A 16,625-nucleotide genomic window follows, 5' to 3' on the forward strand; every position below is an offset into this window, starting at 1 on the left:
CGAAAACCATTGTCAACCTCCGCTTCGCGTCGGTTGACAATGGTTTTCTCGGGGTGTCAATTTCAACTGTTACCCTCCCAAACAGGCACTATTTATATATTGACACCCCTCGAAAACCATTGTCAACCTCCGCTTCGCGTCGGTTGACAATGGTTTCCTCGGCCGGGGTGTCAATTTCAACTGTTACCCTCCCAAACAGGGACTATTTATATATATACACCTATATGTGCACGTATTTAGGTCCCATTTGCAAAAAATTTCATACTTTTTATGTGTAATACATGTTTATATGTGCATCGTTACCCCATTTTCTCGGTTTGTAATTCACGATACGTACAAAGGACTATTTTTAGTATTTGATTTAAGATAAAAAATACAATGTATTTGGAATGATTCATTGTAGTTTCGTCTACCGAATTTGGTTTTATATGTTCATGTCATTTTTTTCGACCCTTGTTTTTATGTTTTTTAAAATTGACAAACACCCTAGTAGGGAATGATATTCGGTGTAAGGTTGTAAGGCGTTCTAAGATTAGATAGTATATGGTTTCAAGTTGGAAATGTTAATACTTGAACCGAAATTCCAAGTTTGCTACCCTTTTGGAGATGTATCACTTAAAAATAACAAATACACTCTCAGGATTCGATTTTAGTAATCTCTGAAACAGCATACATTTATTTACAATCTAAAACAAATCATAACATGCAGAAAGAAGGAGAAACACAGCGCATGTTATAAAAAAATACTGATCACACTGAACTCAATAGTCACACTTTAATTAAGTCACAGACATGGCTTTATCCAACACTGATTATGTAATTAAAACAATAATAATTGTAAACATATTGGAACACAAAATACAGTAGAAATCCTTTATCCGGTATATATAAAATCAGCTCTTCCTGTTAAAACTATGATAAGTACAGATATATACGTTTAAAATTATGCAATGATATACCCAGTTATTTAACATTGCATTTAATTATGAGTAATATTATTGTGGATACAAGTATTTGGCATCACTCAGTTATTTCAAAGTTGAATCGTTGAATGCGCGTGAATGTGATAGAAAGGGCAACAACTCTGAAAATGGTCAATTTTCTAGCCATAAAGAATATTCAACAGAGAAAAGTGTCTTCGTTCCGTGTTTCGCGACAGACGCTTGTCAAACTACAGCTGGGGCTGTCCATAAAGAGTCAGAATTTTGAACAGACATTTGTGACAAAGTTACCGATATGCAGTTATTAAATTTTACTGAAATATTGTTCTAAATATGTTTTAATAGTTTGTTGGGTTGGGGGAAATGCATGAATTCTTATTAGTTTTTTGTATAAATTATACAAATCTGTTGATAATGCTCTTTAATATTAAGAATCAAAGGTTTTAAATCCTATTTTATTATTTAGCTTTGAATATTCATTTGTTTTCTTTTACATTACATAATGTGGCATGATATGTTAAGTGTCTGTGATATGATTTATTAAATATAATAAAATAATCTTTTGAAGTGCAAGCTTCCTTAAACTGTTCTATACTCCAAACAGTCTATTTCAGTATCTTAAAGAATGTTATTATATAGTGCCTATGATACCAAGGATTAAACCTCTTTTGGTAACTGCAGTACTGCTCAGCTGCAAGGCAAATTGACATAGTTCGGTGAAATATGATGTAACCACAATTGTTTGATTTATTTAACAATATTTAATTATCTACGGCCAAATTCTTGGTCAAACCATGTCAATTAAATGTCCAGCAAAAGAACAGAACAGCAGCTAACGTGATGTCATAAAATAAGTTTTAAGTCTAATCGACTGTTTTTTAATGTATTTTAATCTCAATTCTACAATGACAGAAAAATATTGGCCCAGTTAATATTGATTTTGAAATGCTGCAAATGCTTGTGATGGATGCAATAATAAAGCACGAATTGAATGCTCAAACGCATGTAATAATAATAATACAAGTCTTTCATTTTTAATGAATATACTAGTTTTAGATGAGAAATCAACTACTACGAAACACTTAATAGATAGAAATATTATTTAAATGTTCCATGTATGAATTGAGCCAACAAGTTTGAAATATCGGTACAATTAACTTATTTTAATTCCTTTAATTCACTATAATGGAAGTTGTAATGAAGTATGGTTTATGTGTTTCTGATTCAGGTACTAGTTTTAAAAACAATTTGGGGAGCAGACTCATCTGAAATCTTGACAAGGAAAAAAAACCTATCCGCCGATCATTAAAATCCTAATCCGTAATGGGGTAACACCCGAAAATAATGCCCTTAATGCTTATCTTTATAATCCCTTATTGATAAAATCAAATATTTTATTAAATAAATCGGTATAAAGTCCTGTCTACGTAGGGAGTGAACTATAGTTACAGCAAGAACAGCTGTTTTCCAAAACTGATTTACATGTAATTTGGTTATCACATAGACTGTTGAAACGAGCTTGAAAATATAATCCATGAAAAATAACTCTTAAACTTTTGTTTTTAGCAATAGAATCAACTTTACTGTTGAATATTTGTAATGCATGGTGTTTTAGCAACAAATATGAAATATATCTGTATACCGATAATGTAAAAATCAATGATTGGGAACTACTTAATATGTTAATTACATGTAATCTTACACACAGTGATTAGGTTGTTGCATTTAGAGGCATTTAATGATCATCGAATTTAATGGGAAAACACAGTAGAATGTAAATATTTATATATTTCATAAAGAATACATGCCAATGATTTTACAGATGTCAGAAAGAGTTACAATGAAGTCTAGTGTTTCATAGTACTTTTAGATACTAATTGTATGTATATCAACTTTATTAATACCGCATATTTCCCCATGGTGAATATTTTTAACAAATGACAAAATATATTTCAAACAAAATTTTTAGACTGCAGACGGTGCATAATTAGAAATTAATAAGCAATATCTACTTTTTATTTCCATATAATTTTCACTCATTATGATCAACCTCTTAATCACTTTGAAATTCATTTCCCACATGCCATCCAACTGACATAGGCACCATACAAAACAGTGTTGGCCCATGAGCGTAATGTCAACTGAAATCCAGTTCTTGATAAACTGGTCACAACTGTATCAATCCGAAGATTTTTTCCATAGTAAGAATCGAGAAAATATAAACCGTAGGTTAAGGTTGGAGTTTCACTAAACGGAGATCTAAAATCTATCCTTCGGGAATCCGGCCATTTTCCTGCCGGGTATTCGAAGTGTTTTACAGTACCCGCTTCACCTGCAGCACAAGGTTTTTAAAAGAAGTGAAATAAAATTCAAGCACGGAGAAGTAGCAACAGTGAGTCTTTCTTCAACCGACCTTGTCCTCATGTTTGCATGCAAGTAGAAAAATTATGTTTTAAGCGGACTGCCTCTCCACTCTTTGGAGACAGTGTAAACCGTTTAAAATTTCATTAAGGTTCTCCGATCCTCAATCTCAAAGTATTTTTTAATCATAAAAATGTTATTTATCATTCAAACTTTATAAATGAAATAAAATAAAAAGATTTTTTGATGGTATCCATGCATTTAAAGGAGTTATTGCAATTTTGGCCACAATAGATATAATGGAATAAATATACAAGTTGGGATCAAGTTGTTTATCAAGATATAAACCGTAAACCTTTTTAGTAAAACAATTTCTTATTTTATATTCAAATAAAGTTTTCAAAAGATTATTAAGAGACCAGGGGTCCGTTTCACTAAGTATTTATTCCTGTTTTATCAAACTACTAAGGGGATCAGTGATTGTCACTATGCAAATAGTAAAACTAACAAATATTGATATCTGAAAGCTGATAGTTCTAAAGTATTCAATTAAGATGTAAAGTGAACAAGGTCTTAACCATACGTGTACTCTAATTTTTTTGTATAAATTTATATTCATTTCAAAGTAACTTTAACTTTATTTTGTTAGGTTCGTTTCTAAGACATCGATTCACCTTCCTTAATGTTAAAACATAACTTGGGAATTTCATAAGAAATGAATGGAATAGTGAAACTGATAAGTATTAACGTATGAAAAGTTCTTTACTAAGATATGGCGTAGTCCTAAGTATGCTTTGTGAAACGGGTCCCAGATGAGTGTTTCCTCACGATTGAATTTTTGAAGCTAAAATAATTATATAGAGTCCCTTGTTGAATGAATGTATATAAAATACTTACATTTAATTTCTTTGCCTGAAAAAAATTATATCTATGAATATAATTTTTTTTTTGTACAGGGTGATCCATATTCTGATTTCATCTTTTGCTTTATATAAACAAACATTTACATGTTAGTCTATCACGATCATTGGATATTTAATACAAATTTAAATCACCCTATGTATTGTCTGTCATGGCCGAATTCTCTGACGGTTTTTTTTTTTATAAATAACTGTGTGAAGTATACATCGTAATTAGAACAATTTCGTTAAAATGTTTGCTATTTTCATACAAAAGTCAATTAAAAAAATAAGAGTAACTTGGACATCTTAAATTGCACTTTTTGAAATGTCAAACTGATACTGAAAAAAAACACTGTTGGATTTATAACTTTTCCGCTTTATACAGGAACCTACGGTTTTCTATAACTTGTATCCGCCGTACACATGATGTAAGGGCTGTCTTCGTTTCCTTTCCCTCTTTTTCCAATTGTTGTACTTTCGATTTCATGACGTATAATTGATCCAAAATATATACCATCAGGTTACTTTTATTACTTGACGACCCTGTAACGTTGGCGCTTAACTAAAAAGGGTTTGAAAAATTGTTCAGTACAAGATATGAAAAGAATCCAAGAGTATATTATAAATAAAGTACTTACCTCGTTTTCTTGTCCGTTTGTGCTACATTTAGCAACAATTGCCAAAACCGTCAACCATGGGATATTTTCAAAGATATGCATCATATGATACTGGCTGAAATTTCAGCAAACAAGAGGTATCATTACAGACAATTTCAAATCTATAAAAAATACAACTACATTTTGTATACATGTTTAAATTATTAAATTAATATTAATAGAAGTAAAAAAAACAATCATATTTCATTTAAGGAGCCTGGATGGTCGACAAATTATACACTTCAGATCTACTTAGAAATTTAAAATAAAATAATTAAAAATAGTTTATGAATAAAGAAAAACATTCAAATATTTCAGCTGTTTCATAATTTTCTGTACGTGTAACTTTAAAGCAAAATCTTCTCGAAGAATTTGGTTTAAAAATAACCACCTATCCAAGCTATCTTAATTTAGAATCAGACTACATGTATATAAATAATTCATTATAATAAGAAATCTAAATCTAATCTAAAAACCGAAAACTGAAATACAAGTTTAAGTTAATAGACATATTTTTGGGTGTTGATTTTAATCAACTCTCCTATGCAGTCACTCTGGCAAACCGAAAGTGAAACAGTGTTTGGACCAATTAAATCATCACCGCTGACAAGACGTAGATCTTGTAAATAATAGATAAATTCGGTGTACTGTATGTTGTACCATTGTTTTTCAAAAGAAAAGTACCTATAAATACCTTGAAAATAGTTAGAATTTATATAGTACAAACAATTCAATTGTTTTTTGTAGTTGCATGCAATCCTACGCTAGAGTTCAATATAGTCTCGTTCAGCCAGACGCTCGGCTGTCTCCGTAAATCTCCGACAAGCAGAGAGTCTCTCTTGGTAGTCGGAGATTAACGGAGACAGCCGAGCATCTGGTTGAACGAGACTAGAATTCAATATTGTTATAATTTTAGAAACAATTCGATTACTGATAAACAGTTTGATGGAATTAATTCTATCTTTAAATATTATACAACATGATTCATATGGGGTTTTCTCGAAATTCTTGTCGGAAAAGTTCGAGAATTCATATTATAAAAATTTAAATAACATATCGTTGATTTAATTGATAATAATCAATAAAATCAACTCCCGACAGTACTTCAGTACTTTGATTAATAAAATGTTCTTACCGTTGGGTTTTCTTTTGCATCTAGCTTGGTTTTATCGTCTGTGAACTCTACTTATATATTATTGGCATTTAATGATAAAAAAAACCTTTATTGTATCATTAATAAATGATAAACGACAGCTTGTGCCACTTTTTCACTACTGTTACTGTTTGGTCAGTTGGACATAAATCAAACTGGTGGGAAGGAACTTTTTAAAATATACAAACGATCGAGTATATTATAGCTCTTGGGTACATATGGCACATATCGGTATATCGTTCTGTCAAAACAAAATTAATTATGCAATTTAAACAAGGAGCCCAGGGACCACATCACTCACCTGAGCAACATTTGCCTTAACTCTGATCAAATTAACATAACAGTATCAAAATCGAAATGTTTTGACAACTTAGTACAGTAGATCTTGCTAAAAAAATAATAAAATCTGCCAATTTTTATCCACATATTTTTTTTGGTAAATACCAAGCCCCTTTTGTTGTTGCACCTGTAAGAAGATTTTTCTCTATTCCGATATACCCCCCCCCCCCCCATTTTGTGGCCCCACCTTTCTCTAGGGAATCATGGTTTCATCAAACTTCAATCTGCACAACCTGTGCTTTAACACAAGTTACAGCTTTTTTGGACTGAAAACTTTCCTAGAATATATTTAAAGATTTTCTCTACATATTCATATGTAAAAATTCATCCCACCATTGTGGCCCCGTCCTACCCCCAGGGACTATGATTTAGCAAACTTGAATTTACACTACCTGAGGATGCCACCACACAAGTTTAAGTTTTCTGGCCTAATAGTTTTTAAAAAGAAGATTTTAAAAAAATTTCTCTATATTTTCCTGTTAAAACTCATCCCCCACTGTGGCCTCACCCTACCCCCGGCGACTATGATATAAACTTGAATCTATACTATCAGGGGATGCTTTCACTCAAATTTGAGCTTTTCTGGCCTAATAGTTTTTTAAGGAGGATTTTTAACGATTTTCTAAATATATTCATATGTGAAAAATTCATCCCCCACTGTGGCCTCACCCTTCCCCCGGGGACTATGATTTAACAAACTCGAATTTATACTATCTGAGGATGCTTCCACTCAAATTTGGGCTTTCCTGGCATAATATGTTTTGAAAAGAAGATTTTTAAAAGAGTTTCTCTATATATGCCTATATAAAAAAAAATTTGTGGCCCCGCCCTACCCCTGGGGACCATGATTTGAACAAACTTGAATCTACACTACTTGATGCTTCCACTCAAATCAAACACAAGTTACAGCTTTTCCGGCCAAATGGTTTTTTAGAAAAAAGATTTTTAAAGATGTTCTCTATACATTCTTATGTAAAAATCCATTCCCCCATTGTGGACCCTCCCTACCCCCAGGGACCATGATTTGAACAAACTTAAATCTATACTACCTGAGAATGCTTCCATACAAGTTACAGCATTTCTGGCCTAATACTTTTTGAGAAGAAGATTTTTGAAAAATACCAACAATTTTTCAATCTCCCCTTTAAAGAGGGCCTGGCCGTTCATTTGAACAAATTTGAATCACCTTCACCCAGTGATGCTTTGTGCCAAGTTTGGTTGAAATCTGTCCAGTGGTTCTGGAGAAGAAGATGAAAATGTGCAAAGTTTACAACAACGACAACGCCGCCAACGCCAACGATGACAGACAACGGACAAATTTTGATTAGAGAAGTTTACTTGAGCTTTCAGCTCAGGTAAGCTAAACACTTAACATTATTTCAAATATTGAATATATAAATGCATTAAAGTTTCTAATAATGCATTAATAACATTAACAGGGCCAAACTGTGTCACCCTCTTAGTTTCAACCCTAAAATACAAGAGCAAAAGGAAAATAATGTATACAGCTTCAGATACCAATCTTTGGATTGAAAGACGAAAGAAATTAAACTGTTGTAAAACCAGTATTGTTCTTTTTTGCAGACTTAATTTCTTATATCTTTTTTTCTAAATTTTATGATGTAACCCTCTTTTATGTGGGCATAACATAAATAGAATTCTAAACTATCAACACAACTTCTTAAAGCATTAATCTATGGAGCCATGGTAAGTGGAAACTGATAGTACACTGTGTAAAAAGTTAATGCCCATAACTCATGAGCATTACTTATGTACATACTTATATGGGCATTTTATAAATCTTAGCCTTGTTAATTGGTACCGCTTTTCAGCGTTCTAACATTGTATTTTGTTTTAGCCTCGATTGTAGAGAATTTTGTGGATTAATTTTATTGTTAGATAATGTCAACTGCGGTTATAATATAACGTCAAGTAAAGGGAAAAATCTTCTTTTTATTACCTTGTATATGATAAATAAAAACACACTGCATTAAAATAAATGTATTTCATGGAAAGCTTGATATAGTATACCCTTCTAGCAAGCACAGAAGCTAAAACATATCAATACACTTGAACTCAGGAGGTAAAAAAACTCGATGTATAAGCACCATCAAAATCATTGTGCAACTCTAAAAAAAAGTGCAAACTGAACAGGAAACACCTGTCTATATATACAAAGAATTAAATCATTAAGGTAAGGGACTTCGATTTACAACCTGGTTTATATAAACATAGCAATGTAGCAATAAATATACCGGTGGTTTCAAAGCAAAAAGATCTATTCATTTCCTTACCCATCTTTTAGGAATGAAAAAGAAATGCCTGTTGATTACATCCATTGCCATTTCCTATTCTTGGTTTCAAGAATTTTAAGGAATCATGTAGTTCATCTGATATTTTGACAACACATGAATGGTGTTTCAATAACCTAGCATTACATACCTGATAGAATAATTTTGAAGAGTAAAGCTTATTCAATATTGGTGTTAGTAGATGAAAAGCAGGTGATAAAAAGAATGGTACGGAATCTTTTATACATGCAGGTACCTTTATAACTCTTGTACTCTAAATACAAATGAGAAATTTATTAGTATGTGAAATTTAAATTATAAATCATATACGTTCATGAAACATTTTTGTTATACTTAAAATCAATACCTGTTTCAGCTAAATTTGTCTGTATAGAAAATGGTGAAAAAAAATCATACTATTGCAGCATTCTTTGAAACAAAATATAACCTCTAAATTAAAGGTGTAATACCCTCTAAATAAATAATACACAATTAACTACAGTTAGAATGTTTTTCAAAATTTTCAAATGTAATGTTAGCCTGGGTGAAACCAGAACAACATGGTGTGGTAGTTTTTCTATGAAACATAGCACTTCGGAATAATGTAATCAAAGGTTAGATAATTTAATGCAAAGGACAGCTTGCATTAAAGTAAACGTATTTTATCGAATGCTTGATAAATCATACACTTCTAGCGGGCAGGAAATAAAATATACTGCACTTGTTATCAAAAATGCAAAATAAACAGAAACATCTGTCAATAAGGATGAAAAAGTCAATCACTAGGGCTAGGGACTTTAATTTACAACCTGGTTCGTACAGATACATGTACATGTAAAATAATATATTAATATATTACATGTACATTATTATTCCCTTCTAAATTTTTTATCCAAGCTTTAAAGTGTATTCTTGGACTTATACAATTGTTTCTTTATCTGAGTTATTTTGTTAAACTCACAATCAAATACTTTCTTCGCAGAAGTAGATATTGTTTTAAGGTTTCAAATGGAATTTTAACCATATCTTCAACAGCATAACAAAAGCACAGTATTAGTCATCTTTGCTAGCCAAGGGTTTACGATCCACACCGTTACTCTATAGAAGAGTGGAGTGGATTATAATCCCTTGGCTAGGGAAGATAAGAATTATCATTATTTTGCCATTTTTTAATCTCATTTTTAAGAAATCATTTTCATTGAATGACAGTAAGATTCCTGATATTAATTTACCTTTTCAGAACACAACACTTTTTCTTCTAAATGTGTGTTCCAGTTATTTAAAACTTAGGGTTGCATTTTCTGCATAATTAACAATACATTGGTAACTCTTCAACATTTCTACCGAGTTGTTCACAACTTTAATGTACTTTTTAAGACAGTATGTCAATACATTGGATTGCATTAGGACATAGTTTATATCGACACATATGTTTGTTTAAACTGTATTACAGTGAGCTTGGCATCAAACTCCTGACCAGATGATCCACTGTAAGTCCGTCTACAGAAAGGATTTTTTCAAAATTAAATGCCCCAGTGAGAGGTAGGTTTTATATTTGAACCTCTACATAAGTTTAATATTATTGAATACTCATCTTTTTTCATAAAAGGTAACGCAAAAATGTAGAGAAAGTAACTGAGACATGAATGTGATAGAAAGGGCAACAACTCTGAAAATGGTCAATTTTCTAGCCATAAAGAATATTCAACAGAGAGAAGTGACTTCGTTTTGTGTTTCGCGACAGACGCTTGTTAAACTACAACTGGGGCTGTCCATAAAGAGTCAGAATTTTGAACAGACATTCGTGACAAATTTACCGATATGCAGTTATTAAATTGTACTGAAATATATTGTTCTAAATATGTTTTAATAGTTTGTTGGGTTGGGGGAAATGCATGAATTCTTATAAGTTTTTTGTATAAATTATACAAATCTGTTGATAATGCTCTTTAATATTAAGAATCCAAGGTGTTAAATCATTTTTGATTATTTACCTTTAATATTCATTTGTTTTCTTTTACATTACATAATGTGGCATGATATGTTAAGTGTCTGTGATATAATTTCTTAAATACAATAAAATAATCCTTTAATGTGCAAGCTTCCTTAAACTGTTCTATACTCCAAACAGTCTATTTCAGTATCTTAAAGAAGGCTATTTTAGTGTCTATGATACCAAGGATTAAACCTCTGTTGGTAACTGCAGTACTGCTCAGCTGCAAGGCAAATTGACATAATTGAGTGAAATATGATGTAACCACAATTGTTTGATTTATTTAACAATATTTAATTATCTACGGCCAAATTCTTGGTCAAACCATATAAATTAAATGTCCAGCAAAAGAACAGAACAGCAGCTAACATGATGTCATAAAATAAGTTTTAAATCTAATCGACTTTTTTTTAAATGTATTTTGATCTCAATTTTACAATGACAGAAAAATATTTATAATTAATATTGATTTTGAAAAGCTGATATTTCTATTTCGATGTGAATTTTGTAAATTTCGGGGCCAAACCCTTAAAAATCTAATTTTCTTTGTAAATTCAAGAAGTGTCTGAACTGATTAAATTTGGTTATCGCATAGACTGTTGAAACGAGCTTGAAAATATAAACCATGAAAAATATCACTTGAACTTTTGTTTTTAGCAATAGAATCAACTTTACTGTTGAATATTTGCAATGCGTGTTGTTTTACCAACATGTATGAAATATATCTATATACCGATAATTTAGAAATCAATGATCCTATGATCGGGAACTACTTATGTTAATTACATGTAAGTACATACCCAGTGATTAGGTTGTTGCATTTAGAGGCATTTAAAGATCATCGAATTTAATGGGAAAACACAGTAGAATGTAAATATTTATATATTTCATAAAAGATACAGTGATTTTACAGGTGTCAGAAAAAGTTACAAATAAGTCTAGTGTTTCATAGTACTTTTAAATACTAATTACATGTATATCAACTTTATTAATACTGCATATTTCCCCATTGTAAATATTTTTAACAAATGACAAAATATATATTTCAAACAAAATTATCAGACTGCAGACGTTGCGTAATTAGAAATTAATAATCAATATCTACTTTTTATTTCCATACAATTTTCACTCATTATGATCAACCTCTTAATCACTTTAAAATTTATTTCCCACATGCCATCCAACTGACATAGACACCACACAAAACAGTGTTGGCCCATGAGCGTAATGTCAACTGAAATCCAGTTCTTGATAAATTGGTCACAACTGTATCAATCCGAAGATTTTTTCCATAGTAAGAATCGAGAAAATATAAACCGTAGGTTAAGGTTGGAGTTCCACTAAACGGAGATCTAAAATCTATCCTTCGGGAATCTGGCCATTTTCCTGCCAGGTATTCGAAGTGTTTTACAGTACCCGCTTCACCTGCAACACAAGATTTAAGAAGTGAAATGAAATTCAAGCTCGGAAAAGTATCAACAGAGGATCTTTTATCTACGGAAGCTTATTGAGGCCAGTTCAGTAAATAAATTAATTTATATTGCGTTAAATCGCAAAAGTTATTGCGTTTAAATGCAATCTTTTGCGTTTATTCGCAATGTATTTTGCATTTAAACGCAAAAGATTGCGATAAAACGCAAAAAGTATTGCGTTTAATCGCAAAAGTATTGCATTTAAACGCAAAAGTATTGCATTTAAACGCAAAACAAATATTGCGTTTAAACGCAAAGCTATTATTGCTTTTAAACGCAATATATTTTGCGAATAAACGCAAAAGTTTTTGCGATTAAACGCAATAATTTTTGCGATTAAACGCAATAATTTTGCGATTAATTGCAATGATTTTGCGATTAAACGCAATGATTTTTGCGTTAAATCGCAGTTTATTCATTTGCTTACATATACACTTCAGTATATGTACCAAGTGCGTAATTTGATGACAACACTTGACACATCACAAAGACTCAGTTTCTGGTTTTCACTTGGAATAACTTATAATGAAATAGAAAGTTAAAGCATCAGGCACTTCTAAGCAAAAAAAGGATCGCACTATAAATAAATACAAGAGAGAGAATAAGTCTTTGCTTATATTTGTTTCCAAATTCTTCCTTAGAGATGACATGCGAAATGGCAATTGATGGATGCACCAGTGATGTTTGCTTGCCGGATACTTGGTATCTAGACTGTGAGAAACAGTTGAATTGAAAAAACGGAAAAGACTCCTTCGCAAAGAGCATAATGCCAAGGGGCCTTATTAATAGAGGCATGTCGATTCGTGTGACAAATTAAAACAATGGAACTTGCACAAACAGTTGCATTGATGGCTATACTATGAAAATTGATTGTCTCAAAGATATTACCGAATTGAATAGGTGATAAAACCTTTTCAAAAAGTAAAATCATCTATCTGAATAGGTGATTCCATTTATTCAAACTCAAGAGTGATACATGTACCTTTTTTTCAAATATGTGATATCCCTTGTTCAAATCACAAGATAAATAGGTGATTGATGGGTGATAATACCTATTCTAATAAATGCTATCACTTTTTGAATATGTGATATCACTAATTCAAATCAGTGATATAACAATTACAATAAATGCCAAATCAGTCCGTCATATTGAATAAACATTATCACTTTCATTTAACAATGATATAATAAAGCATTATGGATGGCAGTTATACAGTGTATGTGTGGACTATTTGATTTTATTGAATAATTAAGATTCGATTTATGAGAAACAATATGAAAAACAAATTAGAAATAGAGGAGAGAGAACGACAAGAAAAGCGAGAAATGTCTAACATTACGTTTAATAAACAGATTGACGGATGGTTATAGCATAACATAAGTATGTCATAAACCTCTTCGTTTAGTCTGAATAGAAAAAGTCATGTTCAAATTAAAAAACAGTTTTGCAATAAAACGCAGTAAGTATTGCGTTTAAACCCAATACCTTTTTCGATTAAACGCAACGATTATTGCGTTTAATCACAAAATCATTGCGTTTAATCGCAAAAACGTTTGCGTTTATTTGCAAAAAATTATTGCGTTTAAACGCAATATTACCTTTGCGTTTAAACGCAATAATTTTTTGCGTTTAAACGCAATACTTTTGCGTTTAAACGCAAAACTTAGCGTTTAAACGCAAATCTTTGCTTTGAAACGCAGTGTTCTTTGCGTTTAAACGCAATAGCAATTGTTAGACATTTCTCGCTTTTTTCGTCGTGCTCTCTCATCTATTTCTAATTGTTTTTCATATTGTTTCTCATAAATCGAATCTTAATTATTCAATAAAATCAAATAGTCTGCACATACACTGTATAACTGCCATCCATGATGCTTTATTATATCATAGTCAAATGAAAGTGATACTGTTTATTCAATGCGACGAACTGATTTGGCATTTATTGTAATTTTTATATCACTGATTTGAATAAGTGATATCACCTATTGAAAAAGTGATAGCATTTATTAGAATTGGTATTATTACCTATCAATCACTTATTTATATTGTGATGTGAACAAGGGATATTACATATTTGAAAAAAAAATGATACGTGTATCACTCTTTGAGTGTGAATAGATGGAATCACCTATTCAAATAGATGGTTTTACTTTTTGAAAAGGCTATATAAGCTATTCAATTTGGTTATATCTTGGAGACAATAAATTTTTATAGTATAGCCATCAATGCAACTGTTTGTCCAAAGTTCCATTTGTTTTAATTTGTCACACGAATCGACATGCCTAAATTTATAAGGCCCCTTGGCATAATGCTCTTTGCGATGAAGTCTTTCCCGTTTTTTCAATCAACTGTTTCTCACAGTCTAGATACAAAGTATCCGGCAAGCAAACATCACTGGTGCATCCATCAATTGCCATTTTGCATGTCATCTCTAAGGAAGAATTTGGAAACAAATATAAGCAAAGACTTATTCTCTCTCTTGTATTTATTTATAGCGCGATCCTTCTTTTCAGGATACGTTTGCTTAGAAGTGTCTGATGCTTTCAAGTTATGACAACTTACTATTTCATTTTAAGTTATTCCAAGTGAAAACCAGAAATTGAGTCTTTGTGATGTGTCAAGTGTTGTCATTAAATCACGGACTTGGTACAAATACTAAGTGTATATATAAGCAAAGCAAATGAATTAATTGCGATTTAACGCAAAAATCATTGCGTTTAATAGCAAAATCATTCCATTTAATCGCAAAATTATTGCGTTTAATCGCAAAAATTATTGCGTTTAATCGCAAAAACTTTTGCGTTTATTCGCAAAATATATTGCGTTTAAACGCAATAATAGCTTTGCGTTTAAACGCAATATTTGTTTTGCCTTTAAACGCAATAATTTTGCGATTAAACGCAATACATTGCGTTTAAACGCAAAACTTTGCGTTTTAACGCAATCCACTTTGCGTTTAATCGCATAACTTTTTGCGTTTTATCGCAATCTTTTGCATTTAAACGCAAAATACATTGCGAATAAACGCAAAAGATTGCATTAAAACGCAATAACTATTGCGATTTAACGCAAAATAAATTCATTTATTCACTGATCTGGCCTCAATAAGCTTCCGTACCTCTGTACCTCTCCACTCTTACGAGACAGTTTAAATCGTTTAAATTTTTATTCTCAAATGTACAAGATGTTCGCACATCCCCCTTAAGTCTACACCAAATGAATTACTTAATTAAAGAAATATTTGTGTATTTTGAAAGTTTTTGTATTCAGTTGAGAAGTAAAGTGAAGAAAGTCTTAATGATACGTGTATTCTAGTCTTTTTTGTTTAAATTAACTGTGCATATAATTCATTTCAAAGTTACTTAAACTTTATCATGTTAGGTTTGTTCCTAAGACATCGATTTATCTTCCTTAATGTTAAGACATAACCTAGGAATTTCATAAGATACGACTGGAATAGTGAAACGGATAAGTAATAAACGTAAGAAAAGTTCTTTACTAAGATATGGCGTAGTCCTACGTATGCTTTGTGAAACGGGCCCCAGGGATGATTGTTTCCTCACGATCGAATTGGATAGATATAATTCTAAATTACCTAATGTATTGTCTGTTATGGCAGAAATATCTGACGGTTTTTTTTTATATATAAATAACTGTGTGAAGCATATATCGTAATTAAAACAATTTCGTTAAAAAATATTTGTTATTTGGTTTTTTATATACGAAAGTCAATTTAAAAAAAGTAATACATATATATTTAAAAAATTATATATATATATATATATATATATATATATATATATATATATATATATATATATATATATATATATATATATATATATATATATATAAAGCACTAAAAATGGCTAACGACACGAACAATAGAAATTGTCAAATTTTCGGGACAACCCGTCCCTTCTTCAGGACCAAAAAATAAATTACATAAGTAAAAAACAAAGAAAACAAAATCTAAAGCTACTACTAAACTACTTAAGAAACTATGAAAAAGAACAGCTACATTATACACATTATTTGATCACATTCTTAAAGGTGTTGATACTGTCGCCGATCGCTATAAAGTAATCAATCGACTGCCAACTTCACGCCTGATTAAGTTAATTAGCTAATTAAAATTGACGACCGAGTTAATAAATAAAAATTTGAACCCCCGTTGTTAACTCGTACGGCACATACGATATAGAGTCGACTTTTTGATTAAAAAGAGATAAAATTAAATGAAAATAAATAAATAAATAAATGAATAAATAAATTAATAAATAAAATTAAGAAAAAATGATTTACAAATAAAAGGTAGTAAAGAAACTAATAAATGAAAGAGGCGCAGTTGACAGATTAGATAAAATTACTATGTGGGTTTCAGGTGATATATGGCTATGAGACGTTCATTTTAGTGAAGTCCATTTGTTTGTTCATGCCATCAGGTCTGAATGATTTGAGTCTGTGCATCCAGAACTTTTCTTTGCTTTTCCTCTCCGCGTCTGTCCAATTAGGATTA

At 31.0% G+C, this 16,625-nt stretch overlaps 1 protein-coding gene across 1 annotated transcript; it reads right to left on the minus strand.

The window, feature by feature from the left end:
- Window positions 1–968: 968 nt before the first annotated feature.
- Window positions 969–6,038, minus strand: LOC128156707 (uncharacterized). Its single transcript, XM_052818956.1, has 5 exons — window positions 5,996–6,038; window positions 4,843–4,936; window positions 4,598–4,766; window positions 4,200–4,214; window positions 969–3,273 (listed from the first exon to the last, which is right to left on the minus strand). The coding sequence occupies exons 1-5, from the start codon at window positions 6,013–6,015 to the stop codon at window positions 3,011–3,013; spliced, it is 561 nt and encodes a 186-aa protein (XP_052674916.1). The 5' UTR covers window positions 6,016–6,038; the 3' UTR covers window positions 969–3,010.
- Between the last annotated feature and the right edge of the window lie 10,587 nt (window positions 6,039–16,625).

This window comes from Crassostrea angulata, chromosome 7 (genome assembly GCF_025612915.1).
Source record: "Crassostrea angulata isolate pt1a10 chromosome 7, ASM2561291v2, whole genome shotgun sequence".
In the NCBI taxonomy this organism is placed as follows: Eukaryota; Metazoa; Mollusca; class Bivalvia; order Ostreida; family Ostreidae; genus Magallana; species Magallana angulata.